Raw genomic sequence first — 16511 nt, 5'->3', positions numbered from 1 at the left:
CTCTAACACTCTTATTCTGTTGCAGGGGTTGTGCTCAGCTTTGGGCTAGGTAGCAGTCTTAGAGATGCCTTAGAGATGTCTGTTGAAAGGGGTCAATGGATTTTGGCAACAGCTGGAAGGATGAAGGGGCAGTGTTGCCAGAGAAGAAATGGAACTGGCTTGACTTCTGGGCGGGGGTGAAATGGAACTGACTCCAGTTCTGCACAGGACTGTGCTTCTCGGTTATGTGTTGACATGAAATGACAGTCGGTGCAGGCAGATGTGTCTTGCAGTGCTATGAGTGGGTGAGAGCACGTTGTGTGGCCCGGGCTGGTGAGCCAGCGCCAGGGACATACTGAGTGCCTGGAGGCAGAGTTATCACGTTTGGCAGGTCCGTGGCAAATAAGCCCTGAGAAAACTAGAGGACTGTCGAGGATTTTAGAGTCTGACCTGGAGTCCGTTTAAGTTTGGCTTATAGTGTAACTGTGTGGCAAGCGTTGGGGTGGCAGCCGTGGTTTTCCCCAGTCTGTACTGATGCAGAGTAGACAAGAGAGCCTTTGACGTTCACTCTGTTTCCTGGGCACCTGTTTCTTACACCTGCTGTGCTGCCTTACACTTGAGACCTTGATTAAATCTATTCTCTACACATTTGCCTTGAGGCATCGGAGCAGTAGTACTGCTTGTACTGTGCGTTTTCCGTGTGTGGGTAAGCTGGAGGTTCATGGTTTTGGTAAGTATGTGCCTAAGATGCATGGCGATTAGGTAAAACTAATTTGCAGTTTTGTTTTTGTTTTTATTTTTTTAACGTTTGATGCCTCTTGTTAAAGTTTTGATCTCTTTTCTGAAGCAGAGAACACTACTTTTCTGGTATTGGGTTTCTATATTATTAATAATTGACCAACTAACATACTTTATATAAAAGTTTTAAGTAAGAAGGACCATGTAACTGAAATGTTGTGTTATGTAATTTACCAAAATGGCAAACATTTTCATAGAGCCAGCTTCCCCCAAGAAGAGCTTCTGTCATTGTTTCACTACAGGGCTGGTGGCTGCTCTGATCTCATAGAATTCGTTCCTCTGGGTAGCACCATATGCAGGCTTTGCGAATAAAGTGATCATGGGCTTTCTTGATTCCGTTTGGCCAATGCAAGAACTTCATTGGCTCCCCTCTAAAAAAAATTCCGTGGATTGTTGGGATTTTTATTTTTTATTTTTTGAATAAAAAGGTACCTATCCATATTCAGCTTGGTGGCTTCACAGTCCCTCCCCTGAACATCCGTATATTCCTTAATCTCTCATTTATGGTGCAGAACACTGGGATACTAACCTCTGGGAAACTCTAGCTGCCAGGGAAAGCTAAGAGCCCTCCTTTAACAGGAAAGCAGCAGCATGCTTTTTCTTCTCTCTGCCCTTTCAGGGAAGAGCACCTTAAGGCCAGTGTTATTTCATGGGATTCTGTCCTAGAGCTGAGAAAGCAATGGACTCATCCATAGTCTCTTGTATCGATTTAAAAGTGTAAACAATACACATTTCCTTTTTTGGAACTCCAATTCTAATATGTTTCTTTTTCATTGGAAATTGAAAAACCAGGCTGGTTTTGAGATTAGTACTAGCAGTGAGTAAACCTCCTGTCTGTGGACTTAAATCCTTTTGAGGAACATTCGTTTTAGATTTTTACAAGTTTTCTAATCTGGCACGACTTTCAAACTAGCTTAGTCTGTTCTTACAGAAACCTGTGTAAGGACAGACTGCCCACATACGGGCTCCCCAAATAAAACGGCATTTTTATTTCTTGTCCCCGCCCGGGTTTCACCGAACCTTGGTAGCCATACACAGAACAAATGAAACACAATCAAGTTGTTGTGTTCTGTTTGTTTTTACCTGCCGGCCAGCTGATGCTGACATTTATACACCAAGATGATCCAAGGTTTTGGTGACACCAGTGGACTACCGCTATATGTGCAGGGTGCCCGGGAGTCATAATAATGTTAATGGAATACCAGAATCTCTAACCGTGTGGTCCTGTGTAGCCACATTGCTACACTTACCGAGATGCTTTGGGGCCTTTTTGGATTAAGACAGTTCTAAAAGACCAGGCCTCACCTATGATCTGTGTATAAAGAATTAGCATCGCACCGTAGATCTGCAAGAGAAGGCCGCCTCCTGCAGTGCTCTCTCTTGGTGAATGCTAACTCTGCTCGAGGGCCTTTTGGGGAAAGGACAGTGTAAAACCCTTAGAGAGGTAAGTTTCCCACCCTTCCAACCTCTCTCCACCTGCAGCTTGCTTGGTGCTGTCAGGATCTGGATTTGGGGGGAGTCTCTCTGTAGTGGAACCAGTGACAGAAGCTGTTCTTTAGAATTTTCAGGATGGCTGTATTCTGCGGTCAGAATGAGAGAGTCAAGCTGGGCAGAATCTCTCGCCAAGAGTTCAGGTAAGGTAATGTTTATTCACTGGGAATGCTTTCCACAGCCAGACAGCTATGCTAACAGTCTCAAGTTTTCTTCCAGTTTGTTTAGATTTAAATGATACATTTGTAACTTTTTAAAAACTAAATTTTGGTTGGATTTTTCATGAAAACCTCTTTTTTCTTTATCTCCTAAAAAATGGTTTGAAATGTCATTGTTATTTAAAAACCCGATGTGTTGGAACTTCTTTAATCTGCTGTTTCCTCTTTTTCCCCCCCCCTTTGAAAGTTTCGCATAGTATAAGCATTCACTATGTCTTTTACCTTCCCTGCTCCTCCCCTCTGGGAGGCGCTGATGCTATTACCCAGTGCTGAAAAATGGCACTCTAAAGGTATGGGAAGGAAGGAGCCCAAGGCAACCACCTGCTGTCCTTTCAGCCTTCCTTTGGAGACTGCTCCATCAGTGCCGAGGTGTGTGGGAACAGGCTTCACTGCACCGCCATCTTACTGAGTTGCTTCACGTGAGGAAAAGGGGGCTTTGGCCCTGTGACTCAGTTCCACATTTTGGATTGCATACTGGAAAAGAAGCCAATCTTCTTGCTAGTAAACCAGCAACCCGGCTGTATACAGTGCTGACCCAAGCAATGGATATAAACCTAAAAATCTGAGGGAGGGGAGAGGTGGAATACAGTAGTTCTTGGAACCTGAAGTCTCCTATTTCATCAGGTTATTTCCTGGGACTTGGCAAAAATCTGATTGGTGGGGATCTCCTAGGACCTAGTGGACATCTGGTATTAATTTAATCTCAGGAAAAACAAGAAATTAACCCAGAGAGAGTCTGGGTTCTGGAATTCAGCATAGCTACCTCCAGACCTTGGTGTCTGGCCTCCATTTTTGTCTGTCATTCAGCTCTGACTTACAGCTGCAGTCACCTTTGCTTTAAGGCACCTGGGTAGAAGGGTGGATGGGCTTCACATTAACTTTTTTCTTCCTTTAGGGTGGGGGATTGGTTTGGCTTTCTTTTGTTGTGGTTTTTTGTTTTATTTTTGTCAAGATTGATTTTTAGATGCAAGGACTTGAAAAGACCCAGAAGGATGCCACCAGTTTTTCCTTGAGGCCTAGGATTTTTTATTCTGTCCCAAGCAGAGGTAATTCCTCACAGCTTAGTGCACCAGTAGCACCAGCCATTTTGAGCAGAGTACCTCTTTGGGGAGCTTTTCGTTTTGTTTTGTTTTTAATTCTCTTTCCTTAGCAGCAAGGTCTTTTTTCCTAGAGAATCTACTCCATTGCAGAATCATTGCAACCTCAGGAGCCCTCACTGATTGAGTGCTGTCAGCCTGATCTACTACTTTGGACTCTGGAAACAGATATGGGTTCTATTCTCTATTTCTACTGTGTGTCGTTAAACAACCGTCGGAGGCCAGATGACCTGTTAGATGGCTAGTCCTGTATAACTCGACTCTGTATGTTTCAATGTATGTTACTGCAATGCTTCACCTGCTGTACAGTGTTTGTGAGATGCTCTTTGAAGATGGTACTTTTATATTTTTTCATTTTCAATAAAAGTACATTCCTTCCCACTTCCTGGTATTTAATACTGTTGCTGAATGTGCCTTGTGTGAGTGTGTGCTCCGGCGTTGCAGGACCTCAGCTGGAGGTGGCCCTCGGTGGTTCTTGGGGGCTGGCCGCCTTCCCTCTGCAGGTGGTGTTAGACATATGCTACCTGAGGTAACATGTTTTCATTTTTGGGAGGGAGTCGGGAGTGGGGCGGGCCCATGGGAGGGTCTCTGGATTTTTGATAGCCTGCTTTATTTGCTCTCTTCTGTACTATTAAACTGCCGATGTTTATTTTCAGGAATGTTTTGCAAATGCACTTCTCACTCTTCCCCAGTACAACTGTAGGTACACTGTTCCTTTTTATCAAATAAGCACGTTTGAAACGATCCAAAAAAAAGGTCTTAATTTCATGTAAAGAAATGTATCCATGTGTGGAGATACTGGAATAAGGTCAAAGCTATACTTTTGAATGACCATGTGTTTAGAGTTAATTTCAGCTCATTCATAGGTTTATGTTACATTAGAAAGAGTAATGGTTTTGATGGTGTCCTGTAAGGAAGAAAGTTTGCAATTAGACCTAGCTCCTGCAGAATGCCCTGAGTAAATTACTGCAGGCAGCTTGTAATAATTGGGTCCTCTAAAGTTTTGCTTTGCTTGCACACTGGTCCCTGAGTGGAGCTGCCTACTCTTTCTAACTTAACATAAAACTATGACATTGTGTGTGAGTGCCGTGGAGATGTTGACAGTGGTGTGTGTTTCTCCCTGTAGGCCTTCATGGTGAAACACCTCTTGGAGTATACCCAGGCAACAGAGTCTAACCTGCAGTACAGCTTGTTGTTAGTCCTGGGCCTCCTTCTGACGGAAATCGTGCGGTCTTGGTCGCTTGCACTGACTTGGGCATTGAATTACCGAACCGGTGTCCGCTTGCGGGGGGCCATCCTAACCATGGCATTTAAGAAGATCCTTAAGTTAAAGAACATTAAAGAGAAATCCCTGGGTGAGGTGAGTGAGGGGTGTTTGCTTCACAGCAGAGAGCAACTTCCTAGCTTGAGGTTCGTTCCTCTAGGGTCCTGCCTTGTCCTTTATCTTCCTCCTGAGACAAATGAACCGTGTCCTTGCAGGGGGCCCTCACTACTCTTTGTATCTTATAGCTCATCAACATTTGCTCCAACGACGGGCAGAGGATGTTTGAGGCAGCAGCCGTTGGCAGCCTGCTGGCTGGAGGACCCGTTGTTGCCATCTTAGGCATGATTTATAATGTAATTATTCTGGGACCAACAGGCTTCCTGGGATCAGCTGTTTTTATCCTCTTTTACCCAGCAATGGTGAGTAAGCCTCCCAGCTGAATCTTGGCAGCTTCTCCTTAGGAGATGAGTTACTTCCATTGGGTTATAGTAGGCATTGCTGAAGTCTCACAGCTCTGATTGGAAATCTCCTCAAAGCAAGTTCAATCTAGAGCTAGATAGTGCTTGCTCCATAGGGACAGAATTTTGACTTGAGAGGAGGTAACGTGTCACTTGCATGAAAAAGAGTCTGAATGAGAAGGCCAGCTGGTGAGCCCTGTCCCACTTGACATAGGAGTGTTTGAGTCACTGCACTGGAGTTGGTGCTAAGTGATAGGGCCCTCCTGCCTCCCCTTTGGAAGCACTCAGTATCTGTGGTTGCTATTGAGAATAAATACTTACTTGTCTTCATTGCCTTACAAAGAGATAAGAATTCAGTAATGTTTTATTACAATTCAATAGGTCACTTTTATTAAAGACAGTACAACTACATAACATTTGGCCCATCCTAGCAAACAGGATTATATGCTCATTTTATTGAGAATGACCTTAAGCAGATTAGGTAGTTCTCAAGTTTGAATGAGCTTTAATTTGGCGTGGCATTGCTTTTCCTTTCAGATGTTTGCATCACGGCTCACAGCATATTTCAGGAGAAAATGCGTGGCCGCCACGGATGAACGTGTCCAGAAGATGAATGAAGTTCTTACCTACATTAAATTTATTAAAATGTATGCTTGGGTCAAAGCATTTTCTCAAAGTGTTCAAAGTGAGTTTAAAGATTTCATATGTGCATGTAGTAGAAGGACTTTGGATTCTTTGGGTCTTATCATTCACACACTTTGCTTTCTGAACACATTACATACTAGGACTAGTGTCTAGTATCATAGGACATGATATAGAATCTTTGTGTTCAAAAGGGATCTTAGAGATTTGAACCCATAACCTCATCTCACTGATGAGGAAATTGAGACCTGGGAAAATGGTGATTTTTCCCAGTCAAAACACAGCTAGTTAGGAATAATTCAGTTTCAAAGCCCCCTGTGTATATTCTCATCCTGCCCATGATTTTCCAGCCTGGTCATGAGGCTTTCACAGAAGACAATATCAAATTACTACTGAGAGCTCCACCTTTGCCCACTCTACTCTGTGATTTCACAAGAAATAGTTTGTGGTCCTTGAGGTAAGCTGGGAGTCAGGATGGCTGGATGCTGGTCCTAGCTCTGTCAAATATGTAAGTGCCAACAAAGCTAGGAGAAATAGCACAGATGGGGCATTCAGAAAGATATCAACACAAGTTGAACCAGTGTGCCTTAAAACAGGTGAAATTTAAGCAGGAGATACTTAAAAACAAACACATAGATACTTAATTTAAATAAAAGAGATGGGGCTGTTGGTAGACCATAACCTCATCGGGAGCTGAGTCCAGTGCTGTAAAACAGTCAGTGCATTATAGGTGGAGTAGAAATACAGTGTTCAGGCCGGGCACCAGTGGCTCACGCCTGTAATCCCAGCACTTTGAGAGGCTGAGGGAGGTGGATCACCTGAGTTCAGGAGTTCAAGACCAGCCTGGCCAATATAGTGAAACCCCGTCTGTACTAAAAATACAAAAATTAGCTGGGTGTGGTGATGCATGCCTGTAATCCCAGCTACCTGGGAGGCAGAGACAGGAGAATCGCTTGAACCCAGGAGGCGGAGATTGCAGTGAGCTGAGATCATGCCATTGCACTCCAGTTTGGGTGTCGCAGTGAGACTCTGTCTCAAAAAAGAAAAAAAAAACAGTGTTCAGAGCAAGGCAGCTGTTGTTTTCCTTTCATTGAGTAACCTTCAGGAACATGATGTCCAATTCTGGAATCTACATTTGATTTATGAAGGCTGTTAAGCTAAGAAGCATCCAGAGGAGATGACTACTCAAGAGGTGCCCAGCAGTGGACGGGGCTGCCTTGTTAAGCAGTGAGTTTGTTTCTACTAGAGTGGAATAAATGGATTCTGAATGGACATCTGCCAGCAGGTTGACGGCAGGATGGCTGCCACTGGTCCTTTCTGGCTCTCTGATTCTATAGTTTTATGATCTTTTTTCTGAAATTTCCCTCATCCATCAGCCCCTGACTGGTATCTTTACCTGTATGTATTAATTTGAAAAGAGTGTTCTTACTCACTATAGACATGGCCAAGGTGTATAGTACATGTTAAAGTAAGGAGTTCAGTGTTTTTATGTGACTTAGAAACTAGCTGTGAAGATAGTTCCCAATGCCTTAGGCAGTGGTAATACCTTTAAGGTCAGTGCATAGCCTCTTAGAAGAATTAAGTATTTGCCAGGTGCGGTGGTACATGCCTGTAATCCCAGCACTTTGGGAGGCTGAGGCGAGTGGATCACCTGAGGTCAGGAGTTCAAGAGCAGCCTGGCCAAAATGGCAAAACCCCATCTCTACTAAAAATACAAAAATTAGCCAGGCGTGGTGGCATAGCCTGTAATCCCAGCTACTCAAGAGGCCGAGGCAGAAGGATCACTTGAACCCGGGAGGCAGAGGTTGCAGTGAGCTGAGATCACACCACTGCACTCCAGCCTCGGCAACAGAGTGAGACTCCGTCTTAAAAAAAAAAGTATTGGCCAGGTGAGGTGGCTCATGCCTTTAGTCTCCACGCTTTGGAAGGAGAGACAGGATCACTAGAGCCCAGGAGTTCAAGACCAGCCTGGGTAACGTAGTGAGACCTCATCTCTACAAAAAATAAAACTTGGCATGGTAGTGCACATCTGTGGTCCCAGCTACTTAGGAGGCTAAGATGGGAGGATCACTTGAGCCATGGAGGTTGAGGCTGCAGTGAGCCGTGATTGTGCCACTGCACTCCAGCCTGAGCAACAGAGTGAGACCTCATCTGAAAAAAAAAGTGTCTTACTGTTCTGCTTCCTGCTCCATGGTCTTCAGTACTCAAGGTTGCTTTGCTAATACAGGGGTTGATTTTGCAAATATTTAAGAAAAATCATTCTGCCTATAGAAATTGTATTTCACCTATCTTCTTCCAGTTGTCGTTACTGCATTTTTGTATGGAAGCTTCTATCCCACTGCCAACATACAGCAGGCACTCTAGGAAATGTTAGTTCCCTCCCCACCGCCCTTTTTTTTTTTTTTTTTTTTTTTTTGAGACAAGGTCTGGCTTTGTCACCCAGACTGGAATACAGTGGTGCAATCTCGGCACACTGCAACCTCCACCTCCCAGGTTCAGGCGATTCTCCAGCCTCAGCCTCCCAAGTAGCTGGGATCATAGGCGTGTACTACCACACCCGGCTAATTTTTGTATTTTTAGCAGGGACGGGGTTTCGCCATGTTGGCCAGGCTGGTCTCGAACTCCTGATCTCAGGTGATTCCCCCTGCTTTGGCCTCCCAAAGTGCTGGGATTATAGGCGTGAGCCACGGCACCTGGCCTTTTAGTCCCTCCCTTTTTAATTCTCCAGTGCCATTGTATTGTCTTTCCTGTTAATTCCTTAGGCAAAAAGTAAACAACAACCGGGTAGGCAAACGCAACTGCCAATTATAGGTACAATTAATGTGTTCATTCCTTCTCAACCTAAGAAACGTACAAGAAGAATCAGAAAAAGGTATCATAGAAGATGATCATTGAGTTCATATATAGTGACTGCTTTCTGTTAGATTCATTCCTGTCACTTGATCCATTTCAAACCTCAGCCTTTTATACCAGCTTTAGTGGTAGAGTTGATAGTCACAGGTGTTGAAGGGTGGCTGGAGACCTACAGAGTCTTGTTTGGAGGTGGAGGAACAACATCCCTAGGCTTCTTTTAACTTGCTTTGAAATTGGCTTGCTTTTTATTCATAGAAATCCGTGAGGAGGAGCGTCGGATATTGGAAAAAGCCGGGTACTTCCAGAGCATCACTGTGGGTGTGGCTCCCATTGTGGTGGTGATCGCCAGCGTGGTGACCTTCTCTGTTCATATGACCCTGGGCTTCGATCTGACAGCAGCACAGGTCAGGGAACCCTCAGGGATGGGGAACATTTTAGAAATACCACATTTGCTGGAGGCTGAGGCAGGAGAATCACTTGAACCCAGGAGGCGGAGGTTACAGTGAGCCGAGATCGCACTACTGCACTCCAGCCTGGGTAACAGAGCAACACTCCATCTCAAAAAAAAAAAAAACCCACACATGGAGATGATGCTCTGGTCTTCTCCTTACTGGACCTGGAGGTTCCCCCAAGAATTAGCAGGTATTTTTTCATTCATGGGATTAAGCTGAGAAGCAGAAGAGTGGGGAGCCAGGCTTTATGCACAAATAGTGCATGAATTGTTTTTAGTCAACATAAGTTTGAGTTTAATTCTGAAAATACAGATCATCCTGTGGTTCATATTTACTGACAATTTTAATGGAAGGTCTCAAAAACTCTACTTAAAAAAAAATGTGGCCAGGCATGGTGGCTCATGCCTGTAATCCCAGCACTTTTGGAGGCCGAGGCGGGCGGATCACTTGACGTCAGGAGTTTGAGACCAGCCTGGCCAACATGGTGAAACCCTGTCTCTACTAAAAATACAAAAATTAGCGGGGCATAGTGGTGCATGCCTGTAATCCCAGCTACTGGGGAGGCTGAGGCAGGAGAATGCTTGAATCTGGGAGGTGGAAGTCGCAGTGAGCTGAGATCGTGTCACTGCACTCCAGCCTGGGTGACAGAGTGAGACTCCGTCTCAAAAAAAAAAAAAAATGTAATTGTAATAACAGCTGACAGTCAAGTTGCAGGCTTCCTAGCACCTGAGAGGAAATGGATGGTGTCAGGTCACTTTAGTTGCATAGCATCATTAGGCACAGTTTCTTCTCTTCTCCTATTTTCAGGCTTTCACAGTGGTGACAGTCTTCAATTCCATGACTTTTGCTTTGAAAGTAACACCGTTTTCAGTAAAGTCCCTCTCAGAAGCCTCGGTGGCTGTTGACAGATTTAAGGTAAGTGGCTCCTTCCCCTGCCCCCGTGTCAGGAGCCCTCCCCGCACAACTAACTGCTGGCTCTGTTCAAAGGGCCACACAGGCTGGCCTCACTGGGCTTAAGCTTGGCTTTGGCATTTTGGCAAGTTGGTAAGAAAAAGGGGGCAGTAGAGGAGACCGAATTGAGGGACGAGACTTGTCACCTTTTTAAATTAATGTGAATTTTTACCTTTCGTGGACGGCCATGATCTGGGCTCCCAGGATTGCAGAGTTCCCCTTTAGAGCTAGCCCTTTCCACCTGGGCCTGACATGGATGTGTCGCAACTCATTGGGCCTTGAAGTGGCTTAAACCTAGAAGACCAGCGCTGTGGGGCATCTTCCCCTTGATCTTTGCTACTGTCACTTTGATTGGTTGACATGCTGAATCCTTTTTGATACTTTCTTTTTCCTGCCCTGTGGTTGCTACTCACGATGCAGGGAAAGCAGTTACATGGAAATAGTCATAAAACTAGATCATGTTGAGAAGTGCAGTTAAGTAAGTATCAGCTTCTTTTCTTGCAGGTGGTTAGTTGATCATACCTTGGCTGTGTTCTTTGTTCCTTCAGGATAATACACATACATGATACAAAAGGGAGTATATTTGGGAGGGTGGAGAGAAATAGATATTTGATAGTGGTTAATACTTAACAAAAAAAAGGGATGCCATGTGGTCTGGAATTCCTTGACGTTGCCACCACATAGATTAGCTCCTATGTCCCTGCTTGTCTTTACTGGCCAGTGAGAGGAATATGAAAGCAATTTTGGTGATGTGAAGGCTTGAAGCTCACATGTTTGAGGGATGAATATAATCATCTTGAAGGTTCAGGAGAAAACAAATTGGATTTTCTTCTTAAGAAACATGGAAACTCGGTTCCTGGGATTTGTTTGTATTCTACTTGTTTACAGTTGACCAGGTGACTTTTATTTGGTCAAGAAAGCTAGTCCTGGCTGGGTGTGGTGGCTCACGCCTGTAATCCCAGCTCTTTGGGAGGTTGAGGCAGGTGGCTCACTTGAGCCCAGGAGTTCAAGACCAGCCTGGGCAACACAGCAAGACCCCGTCTCTACAAAAAAATAAAAAGATAGCCAGGTGCAGTGGTGTGCACCCATAGTCCTAGCTACCCGGGAGGCTGAGGTGGGAAGATTGCTTGAGCCCAGTAGGTTGAGCCTGCAGTGAGTTATGATCATGGCACTGCACTCCAGCCTGGGCAACAGAGTGAGACTCTTATCTGGTTTTTTTTGTTGTTGTTGTTGCAAAAAGAGAAGAAAGAAAAAGGAAGGGAGGGAGGGAAGAGAGAAGGAAGGAAGGAAGGAGAGAAGAGAGAAGGGAAGAAAGCTGGTCTTCGAAAGTGCCCCTCCCCCACCCCAAAGTGGCCACTTCTTAGAAAACCAAGAGCCAGAGTCATATGAAAAAAAATGGCCTAATGGGACTCAGAGCTTTATTTTGCTGAATCTGCAATAACCAGTCGTGGATGAAAGCAAATGTTTGACCATAGTTCTCCCTGCTGTTCATTTCTATATTCTTGTTAGTGAATGGATTTGGTAGCATTTTGGATAAAGTAAGGGCATGTAGTGTAGGTTGGTCCTCCCTTTGTTTTTCGAGGGCTCTCATCTCCTGCTTATTAGTGAGGACTTGGATTAGCAGGTGGCTTTCACATCATAAGTCCCTCCTGTCTCCAGGGAGCCTCTGAGTTAATAGTAGAAGCAGCACCACCCACAGCTCTATTTGATGCCCCATGAGACTTTAGACCCCTTCTATCTTACTCCCCTTGGTGGTCTCGGTCTCTTTTTTTCCTTGTTATTCTTTTTTTAATTAGATGCTTGGCACAAGATAACAAGTATTTATGGCCAGCCTTGGTGGCTCACGCCTGTAATCCCAACACTTTGGGAGGCTGAGGTGGTTGGATCACTTGAGGTCAGGAGTTCAAGGCCAGGCTGGCCAACATGGTAAAACCCCGTCTCTACTAAAAATCCAAAAAATTAGCCGGGTGTGGTGGTGTGCGCCTGTAGTCCCAGCTACTCGGGAGGCTGAGGCAGGAGAATCACTTGAACCTGGGAGGTAGGGGTTGCCATGAGCCGAGATCGTGCCACTGCACTCCAGCCTGGGCAACACAGCGAGACTCTGTCTCAGAAAAAAAAAGATAACAAGTATTTATTACTTAATTCCTCCCCAACTCTAAGCCGGTTCTTTCTTCTTATCTTAAGATGTCTATTAATTAGAATTACATTGACTTTATGAGGGCTGGGGGGCTGTTTTTTAGGTGTAAGGCAACTGTTTATTGTGTTTCTGAGTACATTAAAGAAGTTTGGCTCAGTCTTGGGGGACCATCTAAGGCAGCCTTTTGAAAACAACAGAACTGTTCCTGGGATTGTATCTCCCCAAAAGCATCTGCCCTCCCATCATTTTTAGAAGATGGAATATAGAATAACAAGGATGGGACTTGCTTCTTTGATTCATTTTACAGACCTTGAAACTCATTGACGATGTTGCAGAGCCCTGCTTTTCACCCTGTGTCTTGTTTTACGTCATTTTCTTTCTTTCTTTTTTAAATTGGAGTTGGAGATCTGACAGATTTGCAAGCATAGTCTTTTCTCTATTTCACCTACCCTGCAAGTGCATCTTGCAGGAGAACTTGTTGCTTCCTGTTGGGTAGTATGCATAAAGAATAGGAAAAGAGATATAAAATTTATTTATATAACCTGTAATTTATTGATTTGATAACCTGTAGAAAGGCAGTGTGAAGCTGCACTGATTGTCACCAGTGGATACAGACACAAGACACCCAGTGAAATACTGCATGGAATATACTTATACTGAAAAATTATTATTGTTTTTCTGGAATCTAAATTTAACTGGGGCCGGGCATGGTGGCTCACGCCTGTAATCCTAAGCACTTTGGGAGGCTGAGCAGGTGGATCTCTTGAGGCCAGGAGTTCGAGACCAGCCTGGCCAACATGATGAAACCCCGTCTCCACTAAAAATACAAAAATTAGCTGGGCATGGTGGTGGGCACCTGTAATCCCAGCTACTTGGGAGGGCTGAGACAGGAGAATGGCATGAACCTGGGAGGCAGAGGTTGCAGTGAGCCGAGATTGCGCCACTGCACTCCACCCTGGGTGACAAGAGTGAGACCGTGTCTCAAAAAACAAATAAATTAATTAATTAATTAATTTAACTGGGCATCTTATATTTATCTGGCAACCCTGTGAGTAGTCCCCTCTTCTGCTCTCAACAGGTTCATTCTGATTTGATTCTTCTAGTGATTGAGTAGTGTTTTCATGGTCAGTGTCCTGTGATAAAGTTGAGGCTTATGGTTTCTAGGTTTATATGGCTATAGGTTTATGTTATATCAAGATTCTGTTCTGACAGGTGCAAATTCAAGTAGATACAAGTTCAAGTATGGGGAGGCCCTTGTCTGCCTCTTAGCACGTCAGGGCAGAGTGATCTGAAGCCGAAACTCTCCTGGTAGAAGGGAGGGTAAGGCTGCGGGGAGTAGGAAGGAAACATGGGGCTGGAACTGTGAAAACCAGTAGGTACTGGCATGTTTCTTAATAGTTCATTGAGGCCTAAAAGACTTTCATCCTTTGAATAAATCTTTAGGGGAGAGAAATGATGGAAATTCTGTCGGCATGTGGTTTTACTCTGTGAAGGTGATCAAAAATGTTTGGCATGTTACTCTTAGCTCAGTCTCTCAGGAAGGCTTTGAACAAATGAAACCAGCAGCCATTTCAGCAAGCGGGGGCCACACCTAAGGTTACTCGAGAGTGAAGATTATCTCAGAAGTTTAGAAGCATGACACTGCGGGGAAGATAGGATCAGGGATGAATGGGAGACGGGGGCTTAAGGGACAGCTTAGAAGTTTAGAATCCAAGAGAGAAAGGGTTTGTTCTTGGGGAGAGGGATTATGTATGATATTTAATAGCACCTGCAAACTTTAAGATACCTGGGGGGTTCTCAGTAACTAAGGAGGGTCCTGACCCTAAAAGCTATCTTTTCTCTAAAGATTTTGTAATGTTTAAAATTTTTTAAAATTAAGATAAATATATTTTAAATCATACTGTGAATCCAACTGGTATAGCATTCTGTAGAGAAGATCACTGGCTTAAGAGGATTGTTAGAAGGTGGCTCACACCTATAATCCCAGCACTTTGGGAGGCTGAGGCAGGCGGATCACAAGGTCAGGAGATCTAGACCATCCTGGCTAACATGGTGAAACGCTGTCTCTACTAAAAATACAAAAAATTAGCCGGGTGTGGTGGCGGGCACCTGTAGTGCCAGCTGCTCGGGAGGCTGAGGCAGGAGAATGGCGTGAACCCAGGAGGTGGAGCTTGCAGTGAGCCGAGATTGTGCCACTGCACTCCAGCCTGGGCGACAGAGCGAGACTCCGTCTCACTAAAAAAAAGTGGATTCAAAGTCTTACGGGAAAATCCTGGGCTGTGATTTCTTATGATCAGTGTTTTACATCTTAATTTCAGAAACATTTCCCTCTTCAAGAATTCATTCTTCAGCTGGGTGCGGTGGCTCACGCCCGTAATCCCAACACTTTGGGAGGCTGAGGCAGCCAGATCACTTGAGCCCAGGAGCTCAAGACCAGCCTGGCCAACATGGCGAAACTCCATCTCTACAAAAAAAATACAAAAATTAGCCGGGCATGGTGGCATGTGCCTGTAATTTCAGCTACTTAGGAGGCTGAGGCATCAGAATCTCTTGAACCTGGGAGGTGGAGGTTGTAGTGAGTTGAGATCGTGCCACTGCACTCCTGTCTGGGCAACAGAGCGAGACTCCATCTCAAAAAAAAAATTATTTTTCTTTTAACATAACTCAGGGGTCTCTGGGAATGAGTGGGAGGAAAGTGTCTTGTTCTCTTTCCAAGGGATGTTTCTCAGGGAGATACCCTTCACTTCCATGCAAGCCTGTTCCTTTGGTTGTTTGAACTCTCAAGTTCCAAGGCAAGGCTTTGAAGACATGAGAGTTTCTTGGCAAGAAGATGTTCTCTGCAGTAGATGAAACTTTAGATACTCTTTTCTGACGGTAGCAATGTAAGCCTGTGACAGTCTCTACTAGATACGTGCGGCGCTGTGAGTGTGGGAAGTGGGCGGGCTTTGGCATTCTGCAGGAAGGGTCTGGAAGGAAAACACGTAGTGAGCATCTGTACTGGAGGTCAGCATGCCCTTTGCTTTTCCTACCTGCTTTTTACTGCTCCTTAGAACAAGGGGCTACATGCCAGTCAGTTAAATGTCATTAGGTCCGCTTTAGGTTGGCTGAGGGGGAAAGGCAGTTTAGCATGTAATTTGTCATGTGGAATACTGGGTCACTGACAAGGCCCCTGGACCTCTCTTGAGGTTGCCCCACACTCCTGTGACCCCTTGATGGGCCTGAGACTGGGCTGCACTAATGAGCTACCTTTTGCCCTTCAGCTTCCTTCCACTGTATAGCCTGATGTGTTTTGCTACGTGAGTGTACGCCCTAGGCTTGTCTCCCTGGTCTTGATGCAGTGTCTCATCTTTGCACCTCTCTCACAACTCCTATCAGAGTTTGTTTCTAATGGAAGAGGTTCACATGATAAAGAACAAACCAGCCAGTCCTCACATCAAGATAGAGATGAAAAATGCCACCTTGGCATGGGACTCCTCCCACTCCAGTATCCAGAACTCGCCCAAGCTGACCCCCAAAATGAAAAAAGACAAGAGGGCTTCCAGGGGCAAGAAAGAGAAGGTGAGGCAGCTGCAGCGCACTGAGCATCAGGCGGTGCTGGCAGAGCAGAAAGGCCACCTCCTCCTGGACAGTGACGAGCGGCCCAGTCCCGAAGAGGAAGAAGGCAAGCACATCCACCTGGGCCACCTGCGCTTACAGAGGACGCTGCACAGCATCGACCTGGAGATCCAAGAGGTAAGCAGTCCGCCTCCTGCCTCCCCGCCTGCACCCCACCACCCCATGCTGATCTGCCACCAATAGGCGGCTGCTGTTCCTTTTCACAAAGTGCTTTGTGGCTAGGAGTGATTTTTGAACTAAAGAGCAAATTAGACCAGCTCTAACTCTAAAAAAAAACCAACTAAGCATTTAGCAACAGAAATGAATAACAACTGATCTTATGAGGTGATCGTTTTATAAGCAAGGAAATGAAACATTCAAGAGGATTTTCCAGCATTTTCCCCTAAAGAGGATTCTATTTTAGTTGTATGTGAGCTGTGACAATTATTTCTGATTGTTACAACTGTGTGAGGGCCCTTGTGCACTAGGCTATGCATCATACCTGGCACATAATAGGTATTCTCAGTGCTACTGTGACAACAGTTGTGTTGTAATTATTTATTCTTAATATAAGTTA

The 16511-nt window shown here is 44.9% G+C and overlaps 1 protein-coding gene across 6 annotated transcripts in view; it reads left to right on the top strand.

Moving 5' to 3' along the window:
* The window catches only part of ABCC5 (ATP binding cassette subfamily C member 5), a 96556-nt gene that overhangs the window by 30265 nt on the left and 49780 nt on the right, over positions 1-16511 (top strand). For 3 of the 6 annotated variants that reach the window (XM_063621714.1, XM_063621715.1, XM_063621716.1), the window contains 6 exons: positions 4710-4943; positions 5093-5266; positions 5843-5990; positions 9056-9204; positions 10060-10167; positions 15716-16072. In XM_063621714.1, coding sequence (XP_063477784.1) covers positions 4710-4943; positions 5093-5266; positions 5843-5990; positions 9056-9204; positions 10060-10167; positions 15716-16072 — 1170 coding nt within the window. Of the gene's footprint in view, positions 1-83; positions 4287-4709; positions 4944-5092; positions 5267-5842; positions 5991-9055; positions 9205-10059; positions 10168-15715; positions 16073-16511 lie in introns of those variants that run through there. The other 3 variants (XM_063621717.1, XM_063621718.1, XM_063621719.1) reach the window with 3 other exon arrangements.

The sequence above is a fragment of the Symphalangus syndactylus genome, chromosome 17 (genome assembly GCF_028878055.3).
Source record: "Symphalangus syndactylus isolate Jambi chromosome 17, NHGRI_mSymSyn1-v2.1_pri, whole genome shotgun sequence".
Taxonomy (NCBI): Eukaryota; Metazoa; Chordata; class Mammalia; order Primates; family Hylobatidae; genus Symphalangus; species Symphalangus syndactylus.
The sequence above is the reverse complement of the archived record's forward strand: the minus strand, read 5'-3'. Positions and strand labels throughout refer to the sequence as shown.